The 17,090-nt window shown below is 51.2% G+C and overlaps 1 protein-coding gene across 8 annotated transcripts in view; it reads left to right on the top strand.

The window, feature by feature from the left end:
- Positions 1-17,090, top strand: part of CTBP2 (C-terminal binding protein 2) — a 146,835-nt gene that overhangs the window by 126,913 nt on the left and 2,832 nt on the right. For 7 of the 8 annotated variants that reach the window (XM_054207330.1, XM_054207332.1, XM_054207333.1 and 4 more), the window contains 7 exons: positions 5,824-5,978; positions 7,289-7,433; positions 10,544-10,750; positions 12,468-12,682; positions 13,150-13,280; positions 14,116-14,243; positions 14,992-15,109. In XM_054207330.1, coding sequence (XP_054063305.1) covers positions 5,824-5,978; positions 7,289-7,433; positions 10,544-10,750; positions 12,468-12,682; positions 13,150-13,280; positions 14,116-14,243; positions 14,992-15,109 — 1,099 coding nt within the window. Of the gene's footprint in view, positions 1-812; positions 1,150-5,823; positions 5,979-7,288; positions 7,434-10,543; positions 10,751-12,467; positions 12,683-13,149; positions 13,281-14,115; positions 14,244-14,991; positions 15,110-17,090 lie in introns of those variants that run through there. The other variant, XM_054207336.1, reaches the window with a different exon arrangement.

Below are 17,090 nucleotides of genomic sequence, written 5' to 3'. Positions count from 1 at the left end.
ACAGCGCTCTGGTTCCGTTTTGGCTTCCATGGCTGAAAATCAGTTTGATGGCTCCCAGGTAGTTTGCATAAAGGCCACCTAGATCCCTCTGTTAACTAACTGGCACTGCTCTTTTGCCAGGCAATGACAAATGCAGCACTAACAGTATTAAATTGGGAGTGAGATGCAGATTTTTTTTTTTCCTTATTTCTCGGATGGGGATTGTCTCTTAAGCTGTTGCTGCAGCTGGCAATGAGGATGGCAACTGCAAAGAGAAAGAAGCAACTGCTGCAAGCCGTAAGCCGCTGCATGCGCTGGAGAGGGGGCATTGCCCTCCTTTGCCATGTCCCGGCACTCTACAGGAGCGTGGGATTGGGATGACGATGATACTGGGCTGCTTTTACCTATTTGGGACAAACTGGGCAAGACCAGGAGATGGGTGTCTCCCAGAAGATGTGAATCCTGCCAGCAAGCGGGTGTTGTTTCTGATGCTGAAAACCAGTTGATTTACACATCAAGAAAGAATTTGGCCCTTCGTTTCTGGGTGCTAGATGAGATCAGCGCAGCCTTGCTTTCCCCCCGTGCTTTGTGGTTGTTTTTGTGGTGCTAAAGCCTATCTGCCCGTTTCTGGAGCCTCCTTCAGCGTTCTCCGCATGGAAAGGCATGTTTCATTTTTAAGTTTAAAAAAAAAAAAAAAACCACACACATAAAAAAAAAACCCAAACAAACATAAAACGCAGCATGGCACAGATTAAATCCATTTGAGACAACTCGAAAAAAAACACCGTATGTGCAAGTCAATAGGAGGAGGGGAGTGGAGGGGGGAAAAAGCAACTGTGACATATACAAACCCTTTAGTGTGCATAGCATAAGATTTTTTGGCTGGCACTCACATGATTTTATTCAAGGGCTGGGAAAGAACTACGATTAGTTAAAAGCTTCGGCAAAGTCTGGAGGGAGTGCTCGGAAGAGTTGGGAGCCGCACAGAGGTGACTGTGACTCCTCTCGCAATTTCAGACTATTCTTCTGTGGCTCAGGACAAAAGCCTTTTCTTTTCCCTCCGTGTTCAAAGAGACATTTGTCTTGAGATGTTGCAGCTGTGGGCCGCGGGATTGCTTGTTTGAAGATACCCCCTCGTAGACGAAAGGAGAGGCAACGCACTGAAAAGTGGTAGTATTTTATCGTGTGTGGGTTCCCCCCCCTCCTCCTCCCTCCCTCCTCCTCCACTGCCATGTGTGGTTTTTAATAAGAAGAAGAATGTGGAGGCAACATTTTCCAGGCAAGGGGAAATTTCCTGTTTCTTTTCTGTTTGTTTAATAAAGTGTGTAGTTGACTGTAAAACTGTAGCTACTTTGTTGTGAACGGGTAATTCAGGCGAGTGTCAGGATCGCTTCTTGATGCACTTTTATATACTGCGAGTGAACATATTTAAACCTTTTTTTCTTCCTTTTTTTTTTTTTTTTAATGCTGTGCGGCGTAGGCAACTGAGATTAATAAGAATTAGGCAAATGGCTTCTGCTTTTGTTTCTGTGAGATAGTACCAGCCGTCTTGCGGTCACACAAAGGCTGCCATTTAGCAGGGAGCACTCCCTAATTCTCTTGGCAGGGGTGCCATTGGGATCGGATACAAGTGGGTGGCAAAGGGGAGGAGCGGCAGGAGAGGACAAGCAGGCTTTGTGTATTAAAAATGAAACAAAAGCACTTTATACACGGGGCTGCGTGCAACAAGCGGCGCTGCCTGCGAGCTGGGGTGGAGTTTGAGTTCTCACTGTGACTGCAAAACCTTTCTTTTTTTTTTTTTTTTTGCTATTTTTTTTTCCATAAACGCTTCCTCCTCTCCTTCTTCCTTACCAAGCTCTTCCTGCAATGCTGGCGAGGGTCTGCGGGCAGCTGAAAAATGCCTAAAAAAAAAAATGCAGATCTAACAATATTTGCTGCAACTTTGCAGGAACGGCTGGGGCTTTATCGGCAAAATCGGCTCCGGATGGCGAGGGAGCCCCCAAATTTGTGAGGCTGGTGGGAGGGAGAGCTGCTCCCACCCCAGCCCCAAGGAGAACTGGTCCCCTGCCTCCTGCCCGCAGCAGGCAGCAGTGGGCTTGGTTTCCACAGCATCGTCGCCCTCGGTGGAGTGAGCCCAGTGGTTTTGCAACGTGTGGCAGAGCGAAAGGGTTAATGGCTGCGATGTTTTATCAGAATTTAGGAGGGGGGGGGAATGTCTGGCTGTTTAATTACTTTCTGATCCGTGGCATACCTCGTTCTTAATGAAGCAGTCGCACGCAGAACAACGGGCTGTATGAGCTTGGGTAAAGAGAATATCGTACTGAGTTTAGCTTGGTTTTGTCAGGCCAAGTGTTTTGGTTTGAATGTTTTTGTGCAGGAGGTAGGAACCGGGACGGTGAAGAATAGACGCAGGGTGGTGGAGAGGCAAGCGAGGAAAATATACCGCCGTTTAAGTTGCAAACCTGACAATGGTTTTTATTAAAACGTAATTTCCATACATTATGCACTTCATCTCGTATTGATTTGCTTCAAAACTTTCCTTGTCAGGCTGAAGTAAATTCCCTCATTGAAGTAGGAGAAATGAGAGACATTCTTCTCACTACCTCGCGGTTTCCAGCCAGCATTCATCCTCGGCGACTGCACTTTTGTGTGCGGGCGAGGGTGACATGCCTAAGAAGCCTGTGTCATCATGCACAATTACATCCCTAATCCCGAGCAAAGACACAGATGCCGTTTAAAAAAAAAAAAAAAAAAAAAAAAAGCTGTGTTTCGTTTGACTTTCAAAGAAGCTTATGTAATGGCAGCATAATAAAACCGTTATTTTGGGGCTCAGATTAAATGTCAAAGTTTCAGATAACCTGTGGTTTCATCTTCCATGTGCCATGCTCACAGGAAGCCACCACCAGCCTCTGTGTGCCCACTGCCCTGCCTGAGGATGGTCCTGGTCCCCGGTGGGCACCGAGCTCCAAGCTCAGCTTGCCCAGACGGAGGCGTGTGGCATGGAATTGATGCTGGTGTCCACCAGGGCTGGGACCACCACGGCCACCTTGACCCTGCATCACATTCCTTTTGATTTACAGTTGGCGGTGTGAGGCTCATAGTGATGCTCTAAGCCTTGGAGATCATACACATTAGTAAGCATTTAAGTCAGTGTTATAATTCACTCGCTTGTTAACCTGAGAAAATAATCTAGCTGCGGTATAGTGCTTCACATAAGGATTGTGTAAGCGCGCTGAGGTTTCTACATGTTTTTATTCTTGCTTATCTGCTTATGGCAAGCTTCTTTCAGTTATCCAAATCGTCTCAGCACTCTACCCTGCCTACCAACACAGTTGCACTTCCATCTGGATGAAATGCATGCAAACGTAATGTATTACTTCCAGTATGTGCTAATGGAGACCTCAGTAGGAAAGATGGAGAGAAGGACCTATTCCAAAAATGCTCATGTGTAATGGTGAAAATCTTCAGTCAGGTCTGCTGGCTTGGTTGGTTCTTCCATTTCTTAAAGCAGATTCAATAGAACAGGAACGGAGAGCCATTAAATCCCCTCCATTAAGCCTGCCTGTTTCCATGGGGTTAATTTTTCCCGTGCAAAATAAATGTAAACTATGTACTACCCCGCATTTCATACGTAGCAGTGTAGATCCCTCCCCGAGGCGATGCTCTTGGTGCCGGCATAGTCTGGGAGGCATCACTTTGGCCCATAGTGCCCACGTCTGTCACATACACATCAGCTGGTAGAGATCTTGCTAATACTTTACCCGACAGCAATCTGGACAAAAAGGCACATGTAATTTTCCCTTAAAAAAAAAAAAAAGAAAAGAAATCAGTGCGTTGCTCTTCTCGTTAAGTTTCTTTCCCTCATTGTGACTTTTCTGGCGCATGGGGCTGCAGTGACATGATTCCTGGCATTGACCGCAGTCCAGAGGGCTGGAGCGGTACCCAGCCCTGCGCGCGAGGGCCAGCCTCCTGCTCTTGATTTTCGTCTGTCTTACTGAAACGGTGCCAGAGACAGTAGCATTTGTTCTGGAATACTCCATGTGAAATGTTTGACCCCTCAAAATACCCAAAACCAACTCCACAGAGTTCCCTCAGCCAAGCCCCGTGGTTGTCCAGCTTACCAGCGTCAGCGATTTTACTGCGAGGAAGTAGCGATAGCGGTGATGTAAAGCATCAGGGGAAAATGCTCTGATCCAGAAGTACTGACGGCATTTACCACGTCTGTTAGCCCCTCAATAAAAGCATTGCACAGCCGCTGTCCTTAAAGGTAATATAGATGTTGGCTGGTAGCCCTGGAAGGTTCTTGTCTTTTGGTGAGGAGAGTGGCTTCTCTGAGGCTGCTTGTGAGGAGGTTTGAAGGTTCACACCCAAACCCTCCAGGCCTGGCCATCTCATGGTGCGGCAGCAGAAATAAAACACCACTTTGTGCCCAGAGCACCCGCTCCCCCCACCTATGCTTTTCCCAGAAATTGTCAAAAAAGATAGCTGAGATATTTTGTACAATCCTAATGTAATAAATGCCCTTACTGAGTGGTAAATGGAGGCATACAAGTTTCTAAGTGACTTGCCAGCAGAGCAATAAATAGGATATAAAGATCGGGCTTCTGCGGCCCTTGGTGGCGATGGTTCCTTTCCTCACCTCCGCCTGGAGAGCATGTTGTGAAATGAGAAAAACGCAGCACAACTGAACAGATCCTTGAATACGTGTATTTCCAAGGGAGCAGCCCATGGCGAGGTGTGTGTTAGCATGGGAAGGGTGCTGTCCTGCGCTGGCACAGGGGCACTCGCTGCCATGGCAGAGTGGGTTCTGCACCTGTTTCATCCCATAGATGCTGGTCCTTCATGCTGACTACAGCTGCGCATCCCAGAGCATCCCGCGGCATGCAGGGATAGACCGGGTTTGGTTTTACAAAGTAAGCTGAGCTTTGCCATGCCCACCTTGGAAGCTTTTGGTAATCCGTAACGTAACAATGTGTGCCGGGATGCTGAAGAGATCTTTGGTGTCCCGCTCTTCCTGTGCTTTTCATAGAATCATAGAATGGTTTGGGTTGGAAGGGGCCTTTAAAGGCCACGTAGTCCAACCCCCCTGCCATGAGCAGGGACATCTTCACCTGGATCAGGTTGCTCAGAGCCCCGTCCAACCTGGCCTTGAATGTTTCTAGGGATGGGGCATCTCCCACCTCTCTGGGCAACCTGGGCCAGTGTTTCACCACCCACCCTCAGCATAAAAAATTTCTGCCTTCTATCTAGTCTAAATCTACCCTCTTTTAGTTTTAAACCAATCCTTTTTTTTGGTGGATGTCCATGCAGACTTGTCTTTCTGAGGTGGTCAAAATGCTAAAGTCATTCCTTAAAAAAACAGACCAAGTGCCAGCGTACATCTGCGGAATGAAATCCTGGCCCTCCTGCCAGCAGGGAGAAAATTCCTGTTGGCTTGGGTTTTGTTCCTAAGATGCTAAATAAAACGACTGAAGAGGCCGGCAGCTCTGGCTTAGGTGGTTTGCTTGAAACGGGCCTGTGTTGGTGAGGATCGGCACAGCAGCAATACACCCCCGTAGAGTCACAGGTGGGTGAAATGGGGTTGTCCATCCCTGTCCTGGGAGCAAGCCTCGCTGGGTTTTCTCTCCAGATGAGGCAAAACCACAGACGTACTCCCAGAGAGAAAACCAGACCTTAGCCTAAACTTGGCATTGCGTTGGCATCATCCCCCAAAATTTGTTGTACAAACGAAAACCGTGTGCCACTGCCTCTCACCTGACACAGGAACCATGTGCAGGTACCAGCGCTGCCGGGGGGACCTTCCCGCTGCCACCAGTGTAAAAGCCGCTCTCCTTCTGCTTGCAGGTATTCGCCCTCAAATCATGAACGGCCCCATGCACCCCCGGCCCCTGGTGGCGCTGCTGGACGGAAGGGACTGTACTGTGGAGATGCCCATTTTGAAGGACTTGGCGACGGTTGCATTCTGTGACGCACAATCAACTCAGGAGATTCACGAGAAGGTAACGTGAGCTGCGAGGGCGCGGGCGGGCCGGGCTGGGGGACGCTGTGCTCTGCCCTTCCTCTGCCAATTCTTCTTGAGCAAAAAAGTGTTCAAAGCTGCACTTTGAGTCGATCAGCAGATAACATCAACAGAAGCCGCTGCAGATTAAAATTCAGTGAGGCTGTTTTAGAAGCCAGATGTTCTTTTGGGGGAAAAAAAAAAGTCACCTTATCTCTTAGCATCGGATTTTGTACATCAATATTATTAACGTTTCTCATTTTTTTGAAGTCTGGTTGCTCGGTGCAGCAGTAACAGGACTCTGCACCTCCCTGGGGTGCGGCGCCGTTGCTCTGGCTTTGCTAACACCATCCCGCGCCACAGCTGCTGGGGCTCCTCGGGGGCTGCCTGCACCCCAGCAGCTCATTTCTCCCCAGCAACGAGCGGGTGAGGTCTGGGCAGCGCGCAGGCAGAGCCGGGCAGTGGGGATGGGTGTTTCTGCTTGGAAGCTCAACTACTTGTAAATACTTGTTTTAAAATTATTCTTTGTGCACATTTAGATAACTCAAATGAGGTTTGAAGGGATCAGAAATCAATTCCAAGATCTGGGAAAGAGAACTACAAATAGCATCAGTGCTGATCTTTGCAGTGCTTCAAATAGTGAGTGCGGGAGAAGGAGGATGGAGATTTTTATGAGACATTGATAGATGATAGATGAACCAGTCTTGGAGAATTTGGATAGGTCTTGGGTTTCCAGAGCACGGAGGTAGCTTAAGGTGTGCACCGATGAAAGTTTGAATCTCCATTGAAGTGGACGGAGTGACTGTACAGCTTCACACAAATCTTCTTAGGTACTGTTGAAAACAGACAGGAAAGGTTAATGTGAACAGTGGGACAGGTATTTGCACTTCCAGCATACAAAAGAAGGTCAGGAAGTTATGAGTGACACACAGTTGTGTTCAAAAACAATAGACACTGCCGTAAAACCTAATTCTTTTCTAAAAGCAGAATTACTGCTGGTTGGAAGCAGAGGGATTAGCAGATAACCACCTGGAAAAGCGTCCGGGTGAGCCACTGGGTCAGTTTTCCTCTGCCTTCTCTCCCCAGACGTAACATCATAATTTGCAGATATGGAGTCCGTTCCCAAAGGGAATGGCCTCAGTGTTGGTGGGTCACCCCCCTGATGGGTTTGATGACATCTGGAAGTGTCAGCTTGCACCATGCCTGAGTCAGACAGTGGTAAAAATGTACTGTGTAATATTCCTGATGCAGGAGGTGCCAGCATCCCCTCCAGGAGTCCTGGTGGCTTCTGACATCTCTGTTCTCTTCCAGGTATTAAATGAAGCTGTTGGGGCGATGATGTACCACACCATCACGCTGACTCGAGAAGATCTAGAGAAGTTCAAGGCCTTACGGGTCATTGTTCGAATAGGCAGTGGCTACGACAACATTGACATCAAAGCCGCGGGGGAGCTTGGTAGGTTTCAGCCCTGCACCCCAATTCCCTCCCACATTCCCCTGGGAATTAAAACCAGCACAAGTACCTGCTGCTTCCCATGGGAGCGTGCTGGCAAAGTGGAGTTGCCTCCCCAAAGAGGGAGGTTGATACAGCCCCTAAAATTACAGGTGCAGTTCACATTTTTTGCATGTAGAGAGTCTTAGGACAAGAAAACTTGACCATGAAGTGAATAAAATGGTGCCGTTTTAGAAGGCAGCTTTTAGGCTGTGTTAAAACTACCCAGTCTGAGTCCTTCATTCCCACACTGTCCCCAGTTCCAGGTACCGCCTTGTACCAATGGATATTTGGATGGCTGTCCTATTTCTGGCACAGGAGAGTTGATCTAGCTTTAGAAAAATCGGAGGAAGGGTGTTCTATTATATTTATTAAGCAAGATTAGCCTCTTGATCTGATCTAGTTCTCGGAGTCGTGCCCACACCTCTGGGCAGGCAATGTGTCAGACGGCGGAGCAGGAATTGTGCGTTGGGTTGCTGCTGCCTCCTTTGTCATCTCATCAAAGGTGCCTCAGGAACTGGAAAAAGAGATTTACTGGGAGGGCATGTTACATGGGCTGCCAAAATATGGAGGGCCACATTTTCATAAAGGAGCCCCTATGTCCAGCTGTGGGATTTTTCTGCACACTGAGGGTCAGGGAGCGCGTGCAGGCTGCGTTGCGTGGCTGTCAGATGGTGCTGGGGCCACCCAATTTCCATACTGGTTTGGATGGTCACAGAGACCCTTGGCAATCTGCACACCTCCAACTGAGAGAGCTTTATTGTATCTGTGATTTTCACAGCTGAATTACAACCGGTTTTGATCATCTGATCCCAAGATTCAGTCTATCAAGCAGTCCTACAATGGTGTTTAGGATATGTTGTATTAAAGGTTATCTCTGGGGAAGTGAAGAATAACAGCCTTTTCACGTGAGCCATTTTACAAGGATAATTGCGATAAGAGAGTTTCACAGACAGTCATTCCTAAAAAAGCAATTCTCAATATAGTGAATTATTTTTTTTTCGAGAGGAGAACAGTGTCTTCTCAATGTAATGGTTTCTTCATGTTTTTAACTCTTATTGTTATTATCCATTATAACAATGTTCTGAGGCTTTGAACATCAAGAAAGGAAAAATATAAGGAATAAAGTAATGGGATACTGCAGCGTAATCCCTCTTCTTATACTTGGCAAATTGGGTGGCCAAATGGTGTGGTTTCGAGTAGAAAATGTAATGACTACCCACAAATGTAGCGTAAAGTTTAATTGGTATTGCTTTCCATAAGGTAGTTTTTAAACTCTGCAGTCAATAAATGGCCAGTGTCTGAACACGGTGCCTGGCCACACACCAGCAGCCGCCTGCACCTTGCTGGCCGGGCTGGTGGGACCAGTTTTGACCCACTAGAAGACACACCCGCAACAAGATGCTGGTGCTGAACCATCCGCCGTGGGTACTCAACCCCCGGTGCTGGCAGCTCCTGCTGGCACAAGAGTAAATAACAGCATAAGAAACTCGTAAAAGCAAGGGGTCCATCAGAAAAGGGACAAGCAGGGTTGGTGATGGGGACCCTCCTCCTCCTCCTCCTCCTTGTCTCTTCTCTTCGCTCATGGGCAGCCACAGCCTCTGCCTACAAATGGGCAGGAGCAGTTGCCTGATTCTTAAACGTGTGGTCGTCTTGGAAATCCGTCCCTTCCCCTTCGTTGGGGTGGCGGTCAGCGTGGTTTCTGGGCTGCGCTCGCATCCCCGAGGTAAATCAAAAGTTCCCTCTGTGGAAGAGATGGGGAATGTCAAATGAGACAGCATCAGCTTTAGGAGCTCGCAGGGAACAGAGCACCATGTCCCTGTCACCTGAAAGGGAGAGGAGGTGGACAGTGTTTTCAGGGGTCGGTCGGTGGGGGGTTTTTATTCCCTGTAGGGTCAGTCACTTTTTTGCTGGTTTCTGTAGGTCCTACAAGACAACCACAGGGTGAAAAAAAAGTTTTAAAAACAGAAAAACAGGTTCCTGGGAACAGGGGGATGGGAAACAGATTTTCAGTTTTGAACAAAATCAATGCCCCTTACGGTGGAAGGGGATTTTCTGGATATCTTATTCTCTCTTTATCTCCTACTTTTTCATGGTTTCTACTGAAAGGCCCCAGTCCAGTAAAGAACTTAAATACACATCCATCTTTAAATGTGTGTTTAAATCACATTGAACCCGGTGGGATATAAGCATGTGCTTAACTGCTCTGCTGAACAGCCGTGAAATGGAGCACACCCTGACTGAGTTACTGAGCCAGAGCCTGGATGGGGCAATGACTGGGGAGGCTTTTTCCGTGAACTCAATACTCGCAGCTCCAGCTGGGGACACGGCGGTTTAAAATGAACCTTTTGTGGCAAAGGAACAAAAGGTCTGTTATGGAGACCCCGTGCCGGGCCAGGCAGGGGTGTGCAGCAGTGGTGGGGCCAGGGTAGAAGAGCCGCACCAGCACAGCCGTGCCCCCTGCTCTTCCCAAATTTTGGGAAAACCTCCAAATTTTGTGGCAGGAGCGATGGCTTCCTCCTGCAGGAGTGTGGGTGGGTGTTTGTGGCAGGTGGAGGTCCAAGGGTTGTTTGGAGTTGATCGTTTCGGCACTTGGTGGAAGGAGAAGCTGGCCCCGCCACACCGCCCTGGTGCACCATCCTGCTCCAGCGCACCAAATTGTTGGTCTCTAAATAATTTAATGGTCGAACAGTCTCATTGTGGAAAAGGAGTGACTTCTGCCAGCACGCTTCAAGTCGCTTTGAAGGTAGATTGAACTAAACGAGAATAAGCCTTTCTATTGCAAAACAAACCTTTGCTGCTGGAGTTACTCTTGTGTAACTATCGCACTTGAAATCCGCACTTCTCCTTACTCCAGAGAGATGCTGGGGTGGAGGGGAACCCCCCAAGCATTACCGGTCACGGTGGTTTTTGCAGATTTCAGGCTGCTGTACCTAAACCATGCACGTCCTTGGAAAACACTACTCCAAATGCTTAAAAAAATGCTGGGCTGGTTGGGAGGTGTGAGGGCGAAGGGCCAGGAGCCCCTCTGCTTTGCTGAGCCACCGTTGTGCTTTGTGGTGTTGCCTCTGCAGGGATCGCCGTCTGCAACATCCCCTCGGCTGCCGTGGAGGAGACGGCCGACTCCACCGTCTGCCACGTCCTCAACCTCTACCGACGAAACACGTGGCTCTACCAGGCGCTGCGGGAAGGCACGCGGGTGCAGAGCGTGGAGCAGATCCGGGAGGTGGCCTCCGGCGCCGCCCGCATCCGGGGGGAGACGCTCGGCCTCATCGGCTTCGGTACGTTGGTGAGGGGCAACAGTGTGGGGAGCGCTGCTGGCCCAGGGCTCCTTTGAGGAGACTCAGCACCACTTCAGTGCCCAAGGAAGGACCTAAAATGAGCATTTTCAAAACCAGAACGACCACAGTGGGTTGGTGTGAAGTAGGGAGAACATCTTATGCTGACTTTTTGGGGAAGGAGTTAAACTTTCTGAACCTTGGCCGAGTCCATGGAGGAGTGCGGCTGAAACCTGGCAGTGCGCCAGGAGGGACCACACCTGGAAGTGCTGCCGTCCTCTCCCGAAAATATCCCATCCCCGAGCCACTGCTACACCAACCCGGCTCTTTCTGTGCCCTTCTGCCCTGTGTGGTGGCCGGGCTGAGTAAAACGGAGTTTGTCTTCAGGTCACCCATGGCAATAGAGACTTTCAGCATCGGAGGCAGCATCACCTCCGCTAATGGCTCTCTTGCCTGTCCTTCTTGGGAGCAAAGTTCAGCCATCATAAGATGGTTCAAGAGGTGCATCTGGGCAGCACAAACCCATCCAGCACTTGGTGGCCAGACACATGCAAAGTGGCAGAAACCTGAGCGGAGGAGATTCGGCAAGGTGCCGGTTTAGGGAGCAGTTCTGGCTGCTGGAGGGTGGCTGCCGGTGAGGGAGCACCAGCCAGGAACCCGACACAAATGCCGCAGCAGCATTTCCACTCGCTTTTGGTGCAGCAGCCATTCTCCTCGCTTGTCCTGCAAAGCCCTGGGCTAATTAGTGCAAAAAGCTGGTGTATGAGTGTATTTAAACGGGGAAACTGAGGCAAGGGGGGTGAGGTTACAGCAGGAGACCAGAGTTAGCCCAGGTCCATCTCCCAGGGCCAGGGTGAGGGCAGCAGCACGTCCCTGGCTGTGTGCTCGCAGCTGGACATCCATGCAGGCACCCAGCTGATGTCCCCTGGTCAACCGTGCCATCTCTAGGGCACCAGGATGGTGTCAGGTGTGTGCATGCACGGGGGGACGTTGCACTGCGCTGCCAAACTGAGGTGCCACACCGCTGCTAACTGGAAAAATTAACAGATAAATAAATAATTGAGGCTTGGCACACGGAGCCTGCGCAGCCCTCATGGTGGGGATGGGCAGGGAGGTCTCCAGCAGCTCCGCAGACATCCCTCCCCAGCACAGCGGCCATACTAGCTTTTTGCTTCCAAGCCACGACAGTTGTCTTCATCATGCCCAATTAACCAGACGTTCAGCGAGACGCTGAAAAGCCTATCACAAACAAGTTGCCTAAAAAAGGTGGTGCTTTTTTCTTTCCTTTTTCAGCATTTCTTGGTAGACACGCACCGCAGAGGATTGTTCCTCTCTGACGTCCAGAGCTGATGTCGATGGGGCTGAGCCACATGGTGGGCCTTCCCTGCCAGACCTGCACGGCCACGGATGGTGCCATGTGTTCGCATGGCCCCGAGCTGGCAGATTCGTAATGGCCTCTTCGTTTTGTTTGGTTTTCTCTAAAATTTTAGAACAAGCGTCTCACACTTGCTTGAGCCAAGCACTGTCCTTCCCGTGCAAGGTGGCCTGGGTTTGCCCTCTGGCCAGTGTCCCCTCAGGGGCTGTGCTGGGAGCCCAGGAAGTCCAGGGGACTCCCCCCAGCAGTCCCTGGGTCACGCTGTGGGGCCAGGCTATGGGGCAGCGTGGCTGCATGGAGTCAGGGTGATGGGAATCAGTTAACCCCTTTTTCCTTCACACACAGGTCGCACTGCGCAGGCGGTCGCAGTCCGAGCCAAGGCGTTTGGCTTCAACGTGATATTTTATGACCCGTACCTTCAGGACGGGATCGAGAGGTCCCTGGGAGTCCAGCGGGTCTACACGCTCCAGGACCTGCTCTATCAGAGTGACTGTGTCTCGTTGCACTGTAACCTTAACGAACATAACCATCACCTTATCAACGACTTCACGATTAAGCAGGTAATTTGCCTTATGCACACAACGAAGAGCGTTCTGCTCTTCAGTGGGCAAATCCCACGCATGGGTGCTGGCCGTGGGTCCCTCTGCGGTCATGGCCACAGCGAGCCAGTGCCTTAGTGCCGACGGGCTACCTCTGGAATAGCTGGTTGCACCCATCAGCCCGTCTGTCTCCCCGTGGTGTTCACTGGGGGGTAGCGTGCTACCAGGCAAGCCATCCCTGCGCCTGTGGTGTGGAGTGATGGCGGGAGCGGGTTTTGTTTGCCAATACCAGCCAGAGCTGGGCTTTCCATAGAAAACCCACGTGCAGCAGGATGGGGAGTGCTCTGGGGCAGGAGCCCAGCCGCTCATCATGAAAAGCGGGGTGCAGTCCTGGCTGGAGGCCCCCAGGACACCCGCTGCTGCCTCCGGGCAGGGGTAGGACCGGGTCACCGCACCGAGCTCACTCTCATCTCTCTCTCCCCGGGCAGATGAGGCAGGGAGCGTTCCTGGTGAACACGGCGCGCGGGGGGCTGGTGGACGAGAAGGCCTTAACTCAAGCCCTGAAGGAGGGACGGATACGAGGGGCTGCGCTTGACGTGCACGAGTCTGAACCGTTTAGGTAAAGCTCTGGCTTTTTCTTGGGTTGCCATCCACAGCCAGGGGGTACACAACACCCACACGCCTTGTCACACAGTGCCAGCACCGGGGGACAGTCCTGCGCGTTCGAGAAAAGGCCCGGCACCTTGCAGCATCCATCGGGTGTGGGCTGGCACTGGGGTTACAGGTGTTCAAAGGGACACTGGGAGCTTAGAACAAGCAATTGGCTTGCATTTCATAAAAGAAAAAAAAAATCGCTTACTAGTCCATGAGATGAAATTGACTGTGTTGTGTTGGGCACGTTTGCCCGCAGGCTGCTGCTGCGTAGCTGGGAAGGGGTCGGTTGTAAGTGGGAGTGTAGCTCCTCGCACCACAGACTGGGGCGGTGCTAGTAGGTTGCTTGTGTTTTCAGAAACAATTTAGAAAAAAACAACAAGTGTGCTCCTACAAAGGGGGAGCCCCCACGTCCACCCTCTCCCACCTCGTGCTGGGTGACCCGCAGCCTGTCCCCGCGTCCCCACGCTGCTGCAGCGACACCCCCAGGTGTTTATTCCTGTAGATACGTTACGAACAAGCCCCCAGTAAGTTGTTTTTTCAGCCCTATTGGTTCTTTTTTGGTGCATTTTCACTTTGTGGCCTGCACCGGAGCTCTGATGCCTCCCCAGTGGTTCCGTGGCCATTTCAGGCTGGCAGGAGGCTGTTGGGCTCCTTCCAGCCCAGGTGCCACAGGCGAGGGGCTGGGACCCGAGGCTTGCACACACAGAGGGCAGGCCGCAAGCCTTCTGCCGTTCATAACATATTTAATTCTCATTTTAAACATTGATTAATCTGTCATCTTTTTTCCTCCCTGCTCCCAGTTTCGCTCAAGGCCCGTTGAAAGATGCTCCTAATTTAATCTGTACCCCGCACACCGCTTGGTACAGCGAGCAGGCGTCACTAGAGATGAGAGAAGCTGCTGCTACTGAAATACGGCGTGCGATCACAGGTACCCGGCCCCGCGGTGAAGCCGGGGTCAGCTCATCTGTGCGCCTGGAACGTGAGCCAGGAGGGGCAGAGACGGGGCCTCACCCTGCCCGTGTCCCAGCAGGAGCCGGGGAAGGGGGCTGAGAAAACCAAACTTTACTTTTTTCTCATTTGGGCACGTTTGTAGTTGGGAGGGTTGGGGTTTTTTTGTGGGGTTTGGGTGGGGTTTTTTAAATCAATGGGGCACTTGTGCAGCATGGCAAAGGCTAGTGTCCGTGACTGGGAAGAAAAGGACAGTGAAATAGTAATTGCTGCCCCTTTTAATGGTGCTAACCCAAAAAATGGTGCAGACCACAGCCGACTGCACGCCAAAACCAAATCCCAAAGCAGAGAAGCCACCTGCGTCCAGCTCTTGCTGTAACTGAGCTGGCTGCAAGGTGGTGGTCATCATGCTCCAGCAGCTGGGTGGTTCTCTTGGCCTAAAAATTGCCCCCCTTGTTAACATGGAAGGCATAGCTTCACGTCTGGCCAGGCCCTGCTTTGAAAGCAGTGGGCTCGAGGGAACAGCTTTCCTGAAAGCAGGAAGCTGGGCTCCAACCCTGTACCTTGGGACAGCCAAAACTTTCTCCTGAAACAAGGGATACGGGATTTTCCCCCCGCCCCCATCCTTTACACTAACAAATACAGTGAAATGGAAAAATTGTAGTTTATTAGAGGGTGATAAAGCTAGGACTCGCCTGACGCATACTTACCTCTATCACCAACTCCAGGGCGCATCCCAGAAAGCCTACGAAACTGCGTGAATAAGGAATTCTTTGTCACAACGGCTCCGTGGTCAGTAATAGATCAGCAAGCAATTCATCCAGAGCTCAATGGTGCCACGTACAGGTAAGCCGGAGAAGAGGATCACCCCAGCCCGCCGCGGCAGCGGGTTCTCCTGCAGAGGCAGGGGCTGGATCCCAGCTGTGAAGTGAGCGTGGAAACCCAGCAACAACTTCTACATGGCCCAGGCAGTGACTGCAAAGTGCCCCTCCTTGGGGACCAGTAGTCGCGCTGCTGGGATTACTAACGCTGCTTGATCTAACCACGGGCTTATAAAGCCTCCCATTTAGAAAGCCTTCATTCTGCTGGGCCAGCAGTCACTGGTGTGGCTTCTCTCCAGGTGCCAGGACGCCCGGGGCCATAAACAAGCAGGACGTAACTTCTAAACCAAAGAAGCAATTGCAGGTTTGCTCTGCACTTCTGTCCGCGCGCTGGCTGCTTGTGGGTTAATGAGCCAGGGTGAAAATGCTAAATATAGGCCTTGCAGTCAGGTGCCCTGATTTCCACCTAAATCCCTGAGATTAGGGTTATTTATTGCTCCACCTGGGACAGCTCAGAGCGCGCTGATAGGAGACATTAGGCACGAGGACTCAGCGTATCACCGTTCCTGAAAAGACTCTGGGATACCAGATAAACCTGCAGGGCACATCCGGTTGTGTTTTGGGGCAGGAGCGGATCCGGCAGCCGAGCCCTTGAGAGGACAAGGCCCTGAGGATGTGCCACGGCCCTGCACACCCGCAAGTGCCTGCAGGTCACGGGCAGCGATTGCTCACTTTGACTGGCAGAACACATAAACCAAAACATCCAAACCTGGTGACAGCATCCCCCGTGGTCCTGCTCCTGACTGCCCTGAAGCGCATGAGCGATGCCATGACGCTGGGGACAAGCCCTGGCTTCCCAGCTTGACCTCCGCAGGGTGTTTCATCCTTGCTAATCTCCTCAGGAGCCACAGTTCCGCTGCCCCCATAATCTGGGGTCAGGTCACCACCGTCATGGGCAGGTAAAGCCTCCCTTCCCCCTCCGCCTTCCCCTAGGGCGACGGCAGCAGCAGGGAGGTGGCTGTGGTCGGGTCCCTCAGTCCCCGTGTGCCCAACAGACCTCCAGAGGGGTTTGGCCTCGCTGCCCCCATGTCACATCTATCCTGCAGATGGCTCAAGAAATGATAATTTCTTCTCCTTTCTCAAACCCAGTGTCATTTCTTGTAATAGGTGTAACTCACCCTGCTCTTTGAAAGGAAGATGGAATAGATCCAGCCCCATTTTTCAGCTGTGCTCCCTGGTTGCACGAGGAGGATGCAGCTGCCCTTCAGTAGGGGGAAAACTTAGACACCGGGTGTAGGTGTTCAAACGTATTCACACACAGGGATGATTAAATTCAGCACGCTAGCGCTTGGCATGTCAGAGGGCATTCAAGAGGATTCCTTACCCCGTTTTTCAAAAGAGAAAGGTTTTCTTACGGTTCAACAATCTGCCAGAAGCTACAGAACAAGGCGCAGTCCCAGTATCGTAGTGGAGGACACTTACCCGAGACCTGTGTCCAACCTGTCCACCTCACCAGGTTATGGTTGATAGAGAATTCCCCGGCAAAGGCCTGTCTAGAGCTTCGAGGGAAGAGCTACGAAAAAAAAAGCCTGACAATAAAAAAGGACAGGGAAAGAAATAGAAGAGCAGAGAGACACCAGTGTCATGGAGGCAAAGCAGTGTCACAGGCACGGGGACGACAGCCAGCACCCTTCTGTGCTCATCCAACGCTGCAGTAGGGCTTAGAGAAAAGAAGGCACAAACGGGCGCAGAATGGGAGCGGATGGGGGCCTGAGAGCATGGATTGGTAGCGGCTGTTCAGCACATCGGCTCTGATACTGCTGGCGTCCAGGGAATGTGCTGCATAAAACCCCCCAAAACTTGCTCCTGGAGAGGATTACACGCTCCTCTGTACTTTGCCCAGAGCGGTGGTGGAGGCCCCATCCCTGGAGACATTCCAGGCCAGGCTGGATGAGGCTCTGAGCAACCTGATCGAGTTGAAGATGTCCCTGCTGACTGCAGGGGGT

This window comes from Rissa tridactyla, chromosome 6 (assembly GCF_028500815.1).
Source record: "Rissa tridactyla isolate bRisTri1 chromosome 6, bRisTri1.patW.cur.20221130, whole genome shotgun sequence".
NCBI lineage: Eukaryota > Metazoa > Chordata > Aves > Charadriiformes > Laridae > Rissa > Rissa tridactyla.
The sequence above is the reverse complement of the archived record's forward strand: the minus strand, read 5'-3'. Positions and strand labels throughout refer to the sequence as shown.